The sequence below is a fragment of the Gymnoscopelus braueri genome (assembly GCF_963280865.1).
Source record: "Gymnoscopelus braueri genome assembly, chromosome: 14".
Lineage (NCBI taxonomy): Eukaryota > Metazoa > Chordata > Actinopteri > Myctophiformes > Myctophidae > Gymnoscopelus > Gymnoscopelus braueri.
In genome coordinates, this window is record NC_137619.1 from 38,662,557 (window position 1) to 38,679,693 (window position 17,137).

Here is a 17,137-nt window from a genome sequence, read left to right on the forward strand (position 1 = left end):
AAATACATTTCTTTTACATACAGTACAGTACTATCTGCCTAACACCTGAAAGCATTATTCATTGTAGATTGTACAAAAACTACTACTCATGAACGGGCACTCGGAGACAGGGCATGGAGCTCGCCGAAGCATGCAGGATTCAAAGCGTGCACTGCTGCGTCCTGTAAAACCACACCCACCTGGGGGAAACGCCGTGGAAAGAGGGTTTTCCCTCTTGAGCGTGAGACCAAGTGCTTTCTTGGTGGTGGTTTTTGTTTTTTTCTGATGTTGCAACTTGTTGGCTTAGCAACAGATGACAATCACATGATCCTTCCATGAGTGGTTATTATGTTATTGTTAGTGTATTTTTATTGAACCTATATGGGTCACTGATATGGGCTCTCTGTAATAAAACTGTTAAATATGGTTTACATTTTGTGTTTTGATGTCCATGGGTTCCAACTGCATGTTTGACAAATCTATGTGCCAAGTAATGATGAGTGCCTTATCTTAACGCTTACGTAAGGCATCTTAAATGTATTGAAGTATATAATCAAGGCATTATAATAAATTCTGTTTCACACCAATGATTCTGTTGTTCTGAAGTTGTAAAAACAAAAACACAAAATGCATAACATTTAAATGGTATGGGACTGAATTGCCTCTGGAGCAAGATTTTGACCACTACTGTACATGTAATTCATGTCATCTTAATCTTCGGCTTTTAATAATAAGCAGTAACAATTAATGCAAGCCCAGGTTAAAGCCAAAAAGTTAATTAAAGGTGTTGAAATAGATGAGGGGGAAAGATGGGTTGTTATTAACCTTACAGCTGGAGAATTATGGACAAACTAGCATGTACTATAGCAGGTAGCTGATATGCATGTCCCATCAATGTCATCACTACATTCTTAGTCATTTGGCTAATGAGGCTCAGTGAATGCGAGTTTCACACGTCCACTTAACGTTTTCTAACTGGTGATTAAAAAATATTTGAATAGGATTTGTATGTGGCTTTCTGAATCAACGCCACTATATACATCACAAGGGTGCGTGGTTAGAGCCTCTTACTAGTTTGTACCCTGTATCGAACGCCTCTCCTGTTTGTCTGTCTGCAGCTGAGAACAAGCCCATCTGGATGCATGCAGAGGAAAGAGAGGAGATGAGCAAGGTTAGTGTTTTGGTATAGTCTTGGAGTATCCTGTGTATTCCTGGTGATTTCATTGAGAATCTACAGAAACTCCCATTTAAAATGTCTGAAAATTGCACTTATGTATTTTATATGAAAATGTCACTGAGAATCTATCGAAACTCCCATCTAAAATGAATGGGTCTAACAGGTTTTTTTGCAGTTATTATACTAAGTGTTTGCAGGATGCAATTTACATAAGCCCTGTGAGGCATACAGTATCATAGTCCTGTGTAAACACAGCGGAAATGCTGCTGTTCCTGTTTCAAATCCTTCACTATTACCACTCCCCTTCACGCTGTCTTCCTCCTGTGCCTTATTTACTTCCAGGGCAAGCACAGAGATAACACTCCGTACGGAGAGTATGGAGGCTGGTACAAGGCCTGCAAAGTCAACAGGTGAGGCAAGAGCCCAAAGGCTTGGGCATTATATTGTATTGTTAAAAAATAAATGACTATACAAGTTGGATCGTGATTGAACTTGTTAGTAAATACACAAACTAGTAAAGGGCATGTGCTGGGCTCCCAAGTCAATTATTACCTGGAATTCCAAGGGATAATCTTCCATGACCTTTTGGAACAATCAACGGATTTTCAATAAAGTGATTTGGTGGGAACATCACTATGCAGTCTTTCACTTAAAGCATCCAATTGTGAATTAAAACATCAATGCTTAGTGTCCTCATTTAATATGCCACCTTTTAACCCATTAAGACCTGGAACGCATCTGTGTAACCTTTTGATTTGAGCTAAAAAGCATTATTTTACACTTTGGCTATTCAAAAATAGCAGATATACAAGCTCGTAGCGCGGCACTCGGTGCTATTTTTGAAAAATTGTGAAAATGTGTGCAAACCTTTGAATATGTATTGTTTTAAAGCAAACATTTTTAACTCAAATCTTTGCTTCTGGGGGTCCCTGGAACAACATATTTTGAGATGGGGGTCCGCCGCCAAATACCTATCATTTTGGGGGTTCTTGACATGAAAATGTTTGAGCACCACTGATATAGAAACATACGTTTTTTTCAGAAAACTGTTGGGATTTAGAAGACATTTGTAGAAACGCTTCAGGTCTTAATGGGTTAAAAGTACTATGTTAGTTTTTAATTGGAACATGGATATTACTATCAAGGAAAAAGGATGATTATTTCGGACCTGGTGGTGTAAATACTGGTACTAGCGTGTGTGTGTCTCTATGCATGTTTGTGTGTGTGTGTGTGTGTGTGTGTGTGTGTGTGTGTGTGCAGCCCCACGGTGAACACCACCCTGAGAAACCTGGGTGCCCTGTATCGCCGCCAGGGCAAGCTAGAGGCTGCTGAGACCCTGGAGGAATGTGCCATGAGATCTCGTAAACAGGTCAGCATTTACACATACACAGACGCACACACACATACACACACACACACACACACACACACACACACACACACTCACACTCACACTCACACTCACTCACACACTCACCCAGGATCTGTGTTCACGTGAATTCAAGTTCAGGCGAGGCCTGTCACAATTATTACATAATAATCGTCTAATCGCAATTATTTGAGATAATCGCAAATTTCTGCATAATTGTCCTAATCGCTTCCACGTGACGCGTTGTAAGCTTGTAGATCCGCTATTTCTGCTATTTTTTACATGTATAAAATTATTTAATATGTCAATTTCTATGTATATTTCAGTAATTTGTCATATCAAAGGCTTCATATGTTCCAATGTTCAATGCCAAACACACAATTAAATCGTTAATATTTGATTATCAATTATTTGAGTGACAATTAATCGTCGACTTAAATTTGTAATGGTGACAGCCCTAGTTCAGGCTGAGATGGCCCTTTTGCATGCAGGTAGATTGTTTGGTCATATATAGTCTTATTTGCTGCCACGCTGTATATGCAGCAATATGCACGTTTTGGGGATGTGGCTTATGCATTCCAGTGTTAGGGCAGTGAATCTCATGTTATTTTTTCCCCCCCTCTCTCTGCATTGCTTTGGATTCAGAGCAACACAGTAAGTGGGTTTATTTCTAACGGATATCCTTACTAAAGCCCCCCCCACCACCCCCTAGCCTGGGATCCAGCCTGATTCACTGCGTTCGGCCGATTTCTTTTTCTCACTGCGCTTATCAGTCTGGCCAGCCTCATATTTGACAAGTGACTCGAGTTTTACATTGGACCGACTCGCGGCTTCCGATTGGTCTTTGGGGGGGGGGGGGCGGGACCAGTGATTGTCCCGCCCCCCCCCCAAAAGACCAATCAGAAGCCGCGAGTCTTTTTCACTCGTGCTGTGAACAGAGATTCACAGGAGGCTTTCCAGACTGTATAGCGATTGAGAAAAAGAAATCCGCCGAACGTAGCGAAGCAGTCTGGACCCCAGGCTACCCCCCCCTTCACTTCTTGCACCTAACAACCACATGCATTTAACAACTATTTCTCAATGTGTCCTTGTCTCTGTGATGTGATGCTCTCGGCGCATCAGAAGATACATTGAACCAACATCACTTTAATACCTCCATGTACTTGTACTGTGTACACCCACATCACACCATGCTGTAGTGTTAGTTAAAGGAGTAGTTCACCCAAAAAATGACTTATGTTCTATCAATTACACACCCCATGAAGCCTTGGATTCATGGAGATTTTTTTGTTTTTGTCGCATTCCTGAGACAATAATTTGATGACCGGCGGAAAGATGCTAATGTCTCCGGTAGGAGACTCAAAGTTGATACTTTGAGTCTCCTACCGGAGCCGCTGCCGGTCATCAAATTATTGTCTCAAGAATGGGACAAAAACTAAAAAAATCGAGTAAATTGAGTATGTAATATGGACCCCCTGAGTGTCTGGAATAAAGTTTGAATTGAATTGATAGAAAATAAGTCATTTTGCGGAGTGAACTATCCCTTTAACATCTCACTGTACAGTGTAGTCGTTACATATCGTAAGCCTGTTTATTTTTTGCGTTCCCTCCACCAGGGCATCGACCCCATCCACCAGACACGTGTGGTGGAGATCCTGAAGGATGGGGACGGTGACAGGCGGAGGAGCCGGGACAGCCTGTCCTCCAACGTTAAGTATGAGAGTGGCTCGGAGACCGGCGAGGAAGTGAGTATGGGCGTGGAGTGGAATGGGGTGAGTACAGATCCACTATAATGTCCTCCAGTCCCCTCGGCCACAGTGGGCCTCAAGGCTGATTTATATTCCGTCACACGACAACTTTCTGTCGTTTGACAAAAGTATATTATTTAAACATGAATGTCGTGTGACACCCGAGTATAAATTAGCCTTCACTGTAGGGACTATGTTAAAATCACTGAGATGTTGGACTGGTCCAGAGCATCCTTTCCGTTCCATGCCTCTGACGCTGTCAATTGAGATATGAACATTATTAGAGGAATAGAGAGTGGTGGTGATGTAAATGTTCACTCAGTCGTGGCCCCTGAGCTGCATGCGCTCGACGCTTCATTTTCTCAAGGGGCGAAAATAGCCGATCTACAAGCTCACAACGCGATGCGTTGTGAGCTTGTAGATTGTAGATTTTTCGAAGTATAAATCAAGCTTTAAAGTGCTTGTATCTGTACCAGTCCATCAACTCACTATGCTCCCATAAGGGTTTAACTGGAAAATCCTGATTCCCTTTTGGGTTGAAATACATTATAAAGCTGATTGAGTGTCTTGGCACACTGACTCGGTTGCTTGAGTTCAGCAGTGTTCTGTGGACTTGTTCTTTTTGCCTTTTTTACTTTTTACAGTGCTTGTGAATGAAAAAGTCCAAGTGTCTTTGTTTTTAATAAGTGGTTGTGTTCTATGTCGCTGGTAATGCTTCTCCCCGGGGGGGGTGGGGGCGGGCGTGAGGGGGTGGAAAGGCACAGGCTCATTCTGAGGCATCATCATGTGAAAACATGTCTTTTTGCTTTAATAGAGTCCATAAAGTTATTGCCCATCCACGTCCTTATTGGAATGATATAATGTATTGACTCTTCTTGAGCGCAGTTGTTAGAAATCCCAATATCTCGCATACTCCCTCTCCTCACAGCAGTAAAATGGTGGGTGGACATGTAATTGTGTCATGCTGCTGTTTTATTGCCTCATTACGACATCCACTGAGCCTGTGTGTGTGTGTGTGTGTGTGTGTGTCTCACAGAGCAAGGGAGTCGTTAGAAAGATATTGCCACGGCCCGGCTTTTATCTGTGGCTCCGCTCGTCCTGTTGGGCCGCAGAACGTGTAATCACTCCCTCTCTATGAGAGGTATCGAGACACAAAGCTATTTCCTCATAGCATTTTTATGGGGTTTTAGTTTAATAGACCTGACGTGGTAACGCTCAGCTTGAAGTAGGGCCCGATGAGCTTCAACAAAAAGCCCAGAGGGTGAGGACTCCACCCCAATAGAGATGCCTTGTCTTGAGTCTGTGCCTGTACTGCCTTCTCTCCTAACTAGTGCACACCCCCCACCCCACCCCTCCCCTTCACCATTAAAACCCTGTGCCAACATGCATGTAGCACTGCCGGCCTGCCAGGCTCACCCTTAACATGCACTCTTGTGGATCGTTTTTGTGTTGAACATGTTTTCAGTTGTTTTGAAGTGCATTGCCCTTGTCTGTTAACCAGATTATTTTTTGTGTGTGTGTGCTCTCTGTGTGAGAGTAACATTATGTTTTGGTGGATCAGGTGCGATTGGTGATGAATGTGTAACTTTTCCTGGGCAATCCGCACAAAATTTATTTTATATGCGTAATAGAATGACCGCCGTAAAAAACACGTCATCGCACATTGATTGATCTTAAGTCTCGTACCTCTCTGTCTTTCAAGAGTAAGACACGTAACAGCATGCAGAGGATTGCTGGGTGTGTGTGTGTGTGTGTGTGTGCTAGCTCTTTATTACCCTTGGTGATGGCTGTAAAAATAGAAGTTTATTATTAATGCGTTCAACAGGAAGACTGTGCTCTAATCTTTCAGTCCGTCTTGGAGGTTTGACTTACAAATAAGCGTTCAATTCCTTCTATCCATTCCAACCAACCAACCAACCAACCATTACGCAAAACTGACTTGATAATCACTGTGCTGTATCTACCTCTGCTAGAAGGTGATATGCTAAAATAGAACATGCAAAGTACATTCCTAACACAGCCACCTACCGTATATAGGCAGTAAATAGCCTATTTCCTGCGTATATACAGTAGGTGGCTGTGTTAGAGATTACATGATCGTTAGTTTGGAGCTGCCTGCTCTTTTTTTAAAGACATTTGTAAACATTACGATTTCTAGAATGACTAGTTATACTCGTCTTTATCTTATCTTAATTTTCAGTTTCAATTCTGTCATTCTTCAAGGCAGTTGTCCTTTCCTTACTCCTCCTACCTCTTATGTAAAGTACCAGTTGTTTTATTCTTAACCTCTACAAGTTGACTTTTTAAAGCACAAGTGATATTAGTGGTGTACTGAGGAGCCAGCATGTCCGCCATCTTGTGGTATATTATTGTTTTTGGGTTCATATAGAGGCTATGTGTAGGGCCTACGTACATTTCTGTGTGCCTGTTCAAATGCATGACGCTATGTGTTTGTCTGGCTGTGTGTTGGCTACGCTAGATGCCTCCCATCTATTGCGCAGTAGTTTGCATGTTTCTTTTAAGTTCCTCCCTCCTTTGCTTCAGATGCCTTTTTTTTATCTTTTCTGTGTCTCTAACCCTTACTTCCTTGCTGATCACTCTTGCCATGACATCCAATCAGCCTATCAAATCAAAATTTCTGTCCTTTTGGTGGATTGTACTCTCCCTCTTTGGTCTCCCATTCCACATTCTAATCTACACAGCAAGCTTGGTATATAAGACATCAGACAATAGCGTAGATGTTTAGTCAATCTTTATAGGGCAGCAGGCTAGATCTACCTATAGTAGTTCTTATTAGATTTCAGTAATTTGTCCTAGTTGTAGTAATTTGATCACGCCAGGTATGGTCTTAATATAAAAAACATTTAGATGTTGTGTTGCAGCAGCACTGAATACTTGCAGTTTCCCTCCGTGTCTGCATTGCACAGTCACTGGCTGGGGCGATGTGTGCCAACCTCCCCCTGCCCACAGAGACAGGGAAAACAGCTGAGTCACAGTGACTGCACCCACCCAGTCCCAGCTACTACATCACTGACCAGGCAACTGTTGTCTCCACAGCACCATTAATTAATAAGCCACGCTGTGATTTATCAAACTCTGAAAACAATTATGGTGCTGATTTTGTCTATTATTTATTTTTCTTCTATGCAGTAACTCTTTATATTAATCCATTAAGACCTGGAACGCATCTGTGTCACTTTAGATTTCTTTGGCTATTCAAAAATAGCAGATATACAAGCTCATAGCGCGGCACTCGGTGCCGCGCTATGAGCTTGTAGATCTGCTATTTTTGAAAAATCGTGAAAAAATATTTTTCAGATTTTTTTTCTCAAAAAAAACTTAGGATTTAGAAAACATTTTTAAGAATCGCCTCAGATCTTAATGGGTTAAAGTTTAGGGGAAATAATATCTGTGAGTTTACATTATTGGGTAGACCAGATGTAGGTTAAGGACAGACAGTGCAGTGAAATGTAGCTTAGAATACATGGAAATTAGCTTTGCAGTGCAGTGTAGGAACAACCATTCCCAGATTTATCAATCTTACAAAGTGTGCTGTTTTGTCTTTTTGTCTGTCTGTTTCTCTCCCTCTCTCTCTCTCTGTCTCTGTATCTCTCTCTCTTTCTCTTTTCATCAGGCCTAAAGCCATCAAGATTATTCCTTCATCCTTCCCTCCTTCCCCAACACAATAGCAAAAGGATGTGTGTTGTCGACCCCCCTCTGGTGTTCTTCTCTCTCCCACCAATTGAACAGCTCAGCTCCTCTACCATTCCTGGTGCCCTGGCAGAGACTCAGACCACCCCCCCACCCCCCCAAATCCCCCTCTCTCCCTCCTTCTTCAACTGACACCTGCTGGGATGATCGCTCTTCTACTCTTTTATGCGTGATCTTTTCTTACCTCTCCTCTCCTTCTTCACTTTTTCCTCCTATCCTGTCCTTTACGGATCACTAACCTTGTGTCATCGTCCACTCTGTCGGGAGTCATTTCAATGCTTCTCCCTTTCACTCTTCTGGCTTTCTCTCTCTCTCTGAAAAACACATTGAAATGTCATGTGTGTAACATTTCTCTCTGAGGAACTCACCCACTTTAATTCTCTTTGTACTTTTCACATGTATTTAGTAGATCTATTTGGCTAAATAGAACAGTGGTTCTCAACCTGTGGGTCGGGACCCCCAGGGGGGTCCCCACATGATTTTTGGGGGGATGACAGTGAAGTGACAATTTAAGGACTCTTAGGACCTTTTTAATACCTAAAAGAAATTACCATTACACCATCAAAAGTAATCAACAAACAATACAGGTGAAACATTGGCCAAATTGTCAAATAATAAAAGAAATGGGCAAAACATTTGAAAATCTACAAGCAAGTTTGTAGATCTGCTATTTTCATAATATTTATCTGGGGGGTCCCCAGTTCAAATATGATTATTTTGGGGCGGGTCACAGCCTGAAAAGGTTGAGAACCAGTGAAATAGAACAGCGTTAGGAGTTGGAACTTTATTCTGTTGGGGAGGGAAACGAGAGCTAAGGAATGCCATTTAGGATTTTGAACAACGAGGATCAATGTCTGACTATGATTGGAAGCACAACTCCAGTGCTCCAGATGTCACTCCAAATCCTTGATACGCTGTAGAAAGTTACACTCACTAATAACTAATATTGTTTGGATATCATAAAAAAGACAAATTATTACTGTACTGGTCTCAGTCTGTCTGTGCATTTGTTTGCTAGCATTGAGCACTCTTAGCCTATTACTGGATCGAGTCGCAGTGAGCATAGATGGCCTCAAAATGTAATGGTTTACAACAGACCAGGTGCCTGTTTTTTAGTCATAGCATTTTACTACCCCTCTTTTAAAGTTCATTTTATCATTTGGAATGTGTTCAAATGCCTGAGATCAACACGCTACGTAGTTCAAGAGGTACTGTATACTTACAAATGCTTCTCTCAATAGGTCATCTTCTCTTTTTCTTTCTTCTCTCTTTTAATAAAACGTTTGTGGCCGGGTTAAGATATGTGAAAGGGTTGTGCATTGTGGGTTCCCCCTCCCCCCCCAAACAAGCATTGGTATTTTTTGCTTTTATAAATAATTATTTTGTTAAGTTTAATTTTATATGATTTATTTGTTTACATTTTTTTTAAAAGATTTTTTTGCGTGTATTTTATGGCTGAGTATATAGACATCAATGTTTTTAACAGTACTAAAGCTTTAGCCTGTAAGGTTCTGACTGAAGTACATCAGTTATAGGCTTTGGCTGTCGGCGAGATACATCGAAAAAAGCAAGCCGCTATCGCCACATTAATTTATTCTCAACATGCTCTCATTGGCTAGAACGTCTTTTCCTATGACACAGCATTCACACAGGCACCGTGTACCTTGTATTGTACACCATGTAACGGGTAGCCTTCATTTACAAAGGGAATGTGCAAACATTAGCAAATGTTAAGCAAATAAAGATCAGACCTGGAGCATCCAAGACCGCTGCTGGCCTCCTATGAGATTGCAACAATAATGGGGTTTCAATATTAAATATTGCCTTTGACTTGTTGTCAGTGTGGAAATAGAATAGACAGTCTTATTATGCATAATGTATACTCAGTCATACAACAGTGTCGCTCACAGAAAATTGCAGCGCTACAAGCTCAGGTCTACAAGCTTGTGAGGGTCTATTTCGGATCTATTTTCAGCGATCGACACGGGGCTTTTACAATTGGATGGAAGTCTGGCTTCCACGGTAGTACTGGTGTGTGTTTGTGTGTACGTTTCGGTGGTATACGGTCCCACGTTGGCTAATAGATACTGTATTTTGAACACAAAGCTTAATGGAGTGTTGCCTAAACATTGTCGCTATGGTCAAGCTTCTCTTATTTTAGACATCAGCAGTACATAAAGTGTGACTCTGTTTTCCTCAAGGTTCCAAAATGTCATTTCGGATGTTTCAAATAACTGAATGTAAAATTACTTTAATATCATGGAAGTGTAATTGTAGGTTGTATTTATGGGTTTGATAAGTGCATTCATTATATGGCTATCGGTATGTTACTCGCCTTGATTCACCATTCCTTACAGTGAGTAGGCCTATACTTCTAATGCAAACTCCAAACAAGAGATATTAAAGAGACAATGTTCATCACGTAATTCTGACAATATTATTGTGTTAGTGGAATGCTGATTATTTATTGAGCTGTCTGTTCTTGACATATATAGTGTGACTTTGGTTTTCCTAAATCGGACATTAACTAAATGGTAATGGTCTATTAAGCACTATCTTAGAAAGTAGGACTGCATTATATTTACCATTCTGCATTGTGAAGATTATTGCATCAACACTTGTTGGTATTCTCAAATAAAGTTTTTCATTTGTGAACTTTGAACTTTGATCTTTTCTCTGCCGACCGATTTATGCATGTCATCTCATAATGAAATTAAAACATTTCTTATGTATCCATCTGCTGCAAAATTATGGCAATAGACCTTTTTACCATGTTCATTTTCTGTCTTGGCCTCTTGAGCCCCCTAGTGGTGTGTACCTTTTGTAAGTCTAGCTCTTGGTCTTATTTCTGGTCTTATAGTGCCCCCTGTGGGTGCTATTGCTGTAATGCATAAACTCCACCATCATACATTGTATTTACCATGTGACGCATGTCATGGCCAAAGCCAAAGGAAGGTAAATGACTCTTAATCACTAATTTGTAAACTGGTCACTTGTTAAATGGATAGTTCACCCGCAAAATGACTTTTGTTCCATCGATTAGTCACCCCATGGATACTTGAATTCATGGATATTTTTAGTTTTTGTCGCATTCCTAAGCGAGCCAATAATAAGACGGGTAGGAGACACAAAGGATACTTTGTGTCTCCTACCTGAACCGCTGCCGGTCATCAAATTATTGTCTCGCTTAGGAATGCGACAAAAGCTAAAAAAATATCCATGAATTCAAGTCTCCATGGGGTGACTAATTGATAGAAATAAAATACTTTTGGGGGTGAACTATCCCTTTAAGTTAAACACCTGCGGTCTTGAATGCACAGAGCTGTTACGGTAACGGTTGGTTCTTGGGTGGATGGATGGATGGATAATTGTTCACATGTTACAAATTACTCTTAACACTCACGCTTCTCACATTATTGCACACATTTTCCGTATTCTTCTTTAATGAGTGAACAATGCGGTCATCAGTTGATAAATAGGCCGGCAGCCATTGGGTCATAATGAGCGAGCTCTCGGCACAACACAGTAACTCACTTGACAGATGTCTGTCCATCAATCACAGCTGAGTCACTGTCACTCACAGGACACGGTTTGAGTCACTTGAATCCTAAATGATGTGGTACATTAAAAGGGTCATTAATAACTCCAGGACATGTGTTAATGAGTTGCTTGCATGTCATTCAAAACCAAACGAGCATTCACATATTCAGCATGTTAGTCATTCTGGTGATACATCTTAGTCAGGATGTATTAATGGCTGTGCCTATAAGCTCACATAGATGTGTGTTATCTCCAGATACGTCCCTTCTGAGCCATAAGCCGACCATTTTGATTTGGAATATCCAATAAATAAGACATATATTATGCAGATAAAAACTATCTACACAATGTTTATTTGAGGAAAAACAATGGTTCTTTTATTTTGTTACTGACTATTGTGTGGTTTTGAAATTACATAATTTACGATTTTAAAGGCCGACATGTCATGAAAATCCCTCACTGTATATAGATTACTAAGTAAACTTTAAATATAAGTTACACACATGCATTAACTTGTGAAGTGAGTATTATTGTTTTGTTAAAGTGCATTATGTCTACAGGATGGCAGTGGAGCGCTGCAGCGCAGTGGCTCTCTGGGGAAGCTGAGGGACGTCTTACGCAGGAGCAGCGAACTGCTGGTGAAGAAGCTACAAGGCAATGGACCTCCTGAACCTCGGCCCACCAAGTAAGACCTGAAGACCATCATATCAATGTGGAGCAGAAAGTGACGCCTACAAGAGAAGTCGATATATTTGTCACTTTATAAAAGATTGTTGGTAACTTAACCCATTAAGACTGGGAAAGCATCTGTCATTTTAGATTTGAACCACTTTAACCATTATCTTATACTTTGTCTATAAAAAATAGCAGATCTACAAGCTCATAGCGCGGCACTCGGTGCCGCGCTATGAGCTTGTAGATCTGCTGATTTTTAATAGACAAAGAAATCTGAAAATGACACGTTCTTAATGGGTTACAGGGTATGTTTGGCACCTTTTAGACCTACTGTACAGTATAATATATCATTTGCCTCTTACATATCTCTACTACTTGGACCCACAGATAATTGAGGCAAAGCAGTTATAATAGCTGTTTGCTGGAATGCCTAGCCAGCCTAGGTGATCATTTGCTAGTGTGTTGTTAAACACATTTAGTCGAACAAGGTATATCAGAGTGACAGAATGTCTATGCTCCACAGTGGAGTTGTGAATGTGAGTAAACGAGTGTATTGCTGCCTTCCACAGTTCATTTTAGAAATTACACAAATTCTAGACTCTTCCTGTCGGCTCAACATGGTATTGTTTACCATCTGACCTGACCTCAGATCAGTCCATCCATCTATGCAACTCGGCAGTCTGTGCTGCCCCAGGGGAAAAAAGGATCTGTTATTTCCTGTGTGTTGGGGAATCCGGTAGCTCAGCCAGTTAGTGCAAGGACCAGAGTTTGAGTCTTGCATGTTAACCCATCTCTCTATGCCCAGAGTTTCCTATTGTACCTCTCTCTACACTTAACTTCTAATTAAATATATAAAATGCCAAAACATCTTCTTAAAAAAGGTGGAACGGTGTCATGAAATCTGAATCAATTTGAATGTATATGTACTTTAAAACTTAAGTGTTTACTCACAAGTACCGTCTGGAGCCTACAAATTGTATTGCCATCCATGCACCATTGTACTGTATCAAGTGCAACTCACTGTATCAAAAAACATCAGTTCTTAACACTTTACTCTTTCATGTTCAACAGCATGAAGAGAGCTGCCTCTTTAAATTACTTGAACAAGACCAGTGATGACCCATTCCAGGTGAGACCCAGCTGCATAGCTATTCAGAATAAAGTGTATTCTTAGTTAAGAGAGCAAGTTAAAATGAAAATGAAATCTGAACAACAGTCTTCCCAGAAATATGAAGCAGAGACATCCTCATCATAGTAACATTAATACCTTTTTGTGGTATTGTCATAAATACCCCCTCAATATAACAAAAAAAGATTTTGATTATTATTACAAAACATACATTAACCACTTCAACCCTATATACATTTCGCCCATTTGAAAACAGACGATCTAACGCATTGTGAGCTTGTAGATCTGCTATTTTCAAAAGATTTGTATACGTTTGAAAACTTTAAATGGGACATTCTGCGTGATGAGTACTTTGTACTTTTGGTGCTTTAAGTACATTTTGATACCAACACCTCTGTACTTTTACTCAAGTAAATTTTAAATTCCACTTTTACTTGTAACATTAGCATTTCTACATTGCAGTATCGGTACTTTTACTTGAGTAAATGTGTAATGGTAATCTCTTTTCTCCTCCACATCTGTATGCTATGCCGTCCCTTTCACTAACCGCTGTCCCTGTTGCCCTCTGTGTCTTCCCTGTCTACTCCCGCTCTGTCTCTTTGTTTGTCAGACCCAGGGGAGGGGTAGTAGTAGTGCCGGCGGCGGCGGCGGCAGGCTGAGGGAGAGTCGGGGTCTGAGCTCCAGCACGGTGGATCTGTACAGTAGTGGAAACTGAGTGCCGCGTGATAACACAGCCTCAGCTACTGTACCATAACGACTGCCCCAAAGACACCCCTCACTCGCTGAGCATGACTTCTGAGCCATATTGGTGACCCCCCACACGCACACACACACACTCACACAAACGGTACATTCATCAATGATAACCACCGCTCGCGTCAGAGACACAGCCATACCACCCCGCAGCCATTGCAGCGTTTGATCCAAAGACCCATTCCATTCAAACACGTTCAGAGTCACACTGCACCACTCTCCTTGTACAATATATTACTTTTCTTGCTTATTCTTTTGTCAGGATTGTATGTTTTGCTTCCCAGATACTCCATTTCATTACCAGTGAGAGATTACCGCCTTGTTTATTGTTCTGTTTTTTTTTGCATTGTTGGTCACGTATCGGGTCATTAGGACCAAACTAGAACGGCCTCTTTTGTGCCTCGCAAAGTGAAGTGAACTTTGGTAAATAACTTGGGTTGTAGATATAAGACCAAATATTGGCAAACGCCTTTTCAGTTGCTCCTGTGCTCCTTTAGTGGGGAACAAGGAATCCTTGTTCACTCTCTATATATTGCCTTTATCCTAAGTGCTTTATAATGTGTCATACGTTCAGTCATTCACACACGCATTCACCCACGGCAGAGGAAGCCATTCAAGGCACCAACTTGCTCATCGAGATTCAGCGTCTTTCTCAACTACACCAGGCATCGAACCAGAAACCTTCTTTAACAATATTTAGACTTCTATCATGGCCAGGAAGCGATTGCTATACAACCCAAAGTTCTATCAAAGTTAAATATTATTTTCACGCAACAAGAATTAAATGTACCTCGTTTCCTCCCAACCTCCTGATATCACTGTGACTCTGTGCTTTTAGTTATCAGTGGAATCTATTGCCATTTTTGTGCTGTTCTGTAACTTTTGTTTATTGGGAGCTTTGTTGGGATGTTATTCCTAATAATGCACTTGTCTTCCTGTGCCATTTGTTGTTTTAACAGCTGATTGTTTTTAATCATAAATAGAAATATGTTAAACAGAAATATAAAAGAAAAGTATTTTTCCCTTATATGACAGAAAATAGCTGAGTGGGGTTGGATGATATTGTAAACTTAATGAAAGCTAATAACACTTTGTAAATGAAAAAGAACATTTTATTTCATTTATTTTTGCCTGTTGAGATTTTTATCAAGGTAAAAAAAAGTAAACAGTGTTTGTTAAAACTTTGGCAAACGGAGTGAAATGTTTTCCCTTCTGGAATTTGTTTGAGATTTAAAAAAAATTACATTATTTTCCCTTTTATTCATTGGATATCGAGAGTTTGTTTTGGACAGGTTGCTGCCACTTTAAAGACACACTTTACCATGGGCAGTGTGTGTTTAATAACCTAGTCCTCCTTCCATGATGGCGGGGCTGTAGGAGCTTAGCTGAACTAGAACAAAAACATAGGTTTTGTTCATGGTAACCTGAATGATGAAGAGGATGTGTATCAGTGCTGCCACCCTCTGGTGGCATGTTGAAACTCAGGCTGATGGAAATAAATGTTAAAGACTGGAGTCCATAATGAGGGCTACTTCCACCATGGCTTTCACATGTTAAAGTCTGTTCCAATACAGTTGCCAGCAGTGTGCACATCTTCTTGATAATACTGTATTTGAATGATACATTTCAAGCTGTATACTGTAAATCATGATTTTTGCACAACTCTAATGGGTCTCTACTCTTATAGATTACATGTTTATAGATAAGCTGGAATGTTAATTATCTTTCTAGTTTTACATAATTGTAGACGTTTTTATTTTACTTGTACAGAATAGCATGATTAGCATCAAATTGTATGTTAACAAAACTTGCAACTCCTAATCAGGTTTTTTTTTTGGGGCAGAGAATTGAAGTGACTCGTTTCAAAATCAGTTGTTGGTGATAAGTCTGCATCCGTTTTATTATATAATAGTCTTGCGGTCTGTAAATCGTGACTATTTTTATTTTGAAAATAAAACCAACAATGTTTCTTACTCACTGAGTCTGAGTGATATTAAATTATTGTACACCTAGGCTCAATGTATTCTGCGTTTTGTACACCTAGGCTCAATGTATTCTGCGTTTTGGTTTCGAGTCCCGATCCCAACAGCCTTTCCCCATTTCCTGTCTACCTACTGTACCATCAGGCATAAAAAGCCCCAAAATAATTCTTAAACACAAATATTATTGTATATGAATCTATAGCTTCATCTATTCAGAATATTTACTGATTATCCCCACCAGTAGGCCGGAAACGGCTGAAGGCAAGGGATCATGTTTTCGCTCCTGTGAGTCTGTCTGTCTGTCTGTCTGTGAACGGCCAATCTCTGGCACATCTACCCCAAAGTTTTCACAAAGCCCTTTTATAGCGCCACCAGGAGGCCGATTTTTGCAAAACAATTGTTTTGATATTACTCCTACAGATTTTGTCCAAACACCATGCAATTAGCTCTATAGTCATGTGATCAAGACTGATCTGTCCGATTTGTAGCGGTGCCAGCCGCTCTACATTTGACCGTGTGTGTGTGTGTCCGTCCGTTTGAGCACTGCAAAGATGCAACACATGCGCCACTTCAACACATGCGCGCGCACACACACACACACACACACACACGTAACATGAGGTGCACCGTTGCATGCGCCACTTAAAGACATGCACACACACACACACACAAGCCAATTCTTGCACATGTGCACACACACACACACACACACACGTAACATGCGGTCCTGCAAGGCGCATCGTCGCAACACATCGAAAGCCGCTGGGCCACAGGTTCTATTCCCGTCTCGGCAAGTAAGGCGCACAGGGTTGTCCAGCCATGGCAGGCACCGAAGCCAATACTCATCGATGTACCTCGATACAGTGGGGCTGGGGATCGTTTAGCTCCCCTGTGTTTCCACACAGTAACAACGAGGGGTTATGGCAACACAAATAACACCCACCTGACCTTTTACGTAACCACGGTAACGATGTCAACTAGGTGAAGTCACTTCCTGAACTGCACTCCTCAATCCTATCACTGTTTGGTGTTGTGTTGTTTTTGTGTCAAACTAAACTTGTTTATTCACTCATG

At 40.9% G+C, this 17,137-nt stretch overlaps 1 protein-coding gene across 4 annotated transcripts in view; it reads left to right on the forward strand.

Annotated features, from left to right (window-relative positions):
- klc1b (kinesin light chain 1b) overlaps positions 1-16,056 on the forward strand; it is a 38,418-nt gene extending 22,362 nt beyond the window's left edge. For 3 of the 4 annotated variants that reach the window (XM_080448580.1, XM_080448582.1, XM_080448581.1), the window contains exons 10-16: positions 1,098-1,150; positions 1,499-1,566; positions 2,417-2,525; positions 4,142-4,297; positions 12,085-12,209; positions 13,271-13,328; positions 13,939-16,056. In XM_080448580.1, the coding sequence (XP_080304706.1) occupies positions 1,098-1,150; positions 1,499-1,566; positions 2,417-2,525; positions 4,142-4,297; positions 12,085-12,209; positions 13,271-13,328; positions 13,939-14,043 (674 nt within the window). In that variant the 3' untranslated portion in view covers positions 14,044-16,056. Of the gene's footprint in view, positions 1-1,097; positions 1,151-1,498; positions 1,567-2,416; positions 2,526-4,141; positions 4,298-7,907; positions 10,640-12,084; positions 12,210-13,270; positions 13,329-13,938 lie in introns of those variants that run through there. The other variant, XM_080448583.1, reaches the window with a different exon arrangement.
- The last annotated feature ends 1,081 nt before the right edge of the window (positions 16,057-17,137 follow it).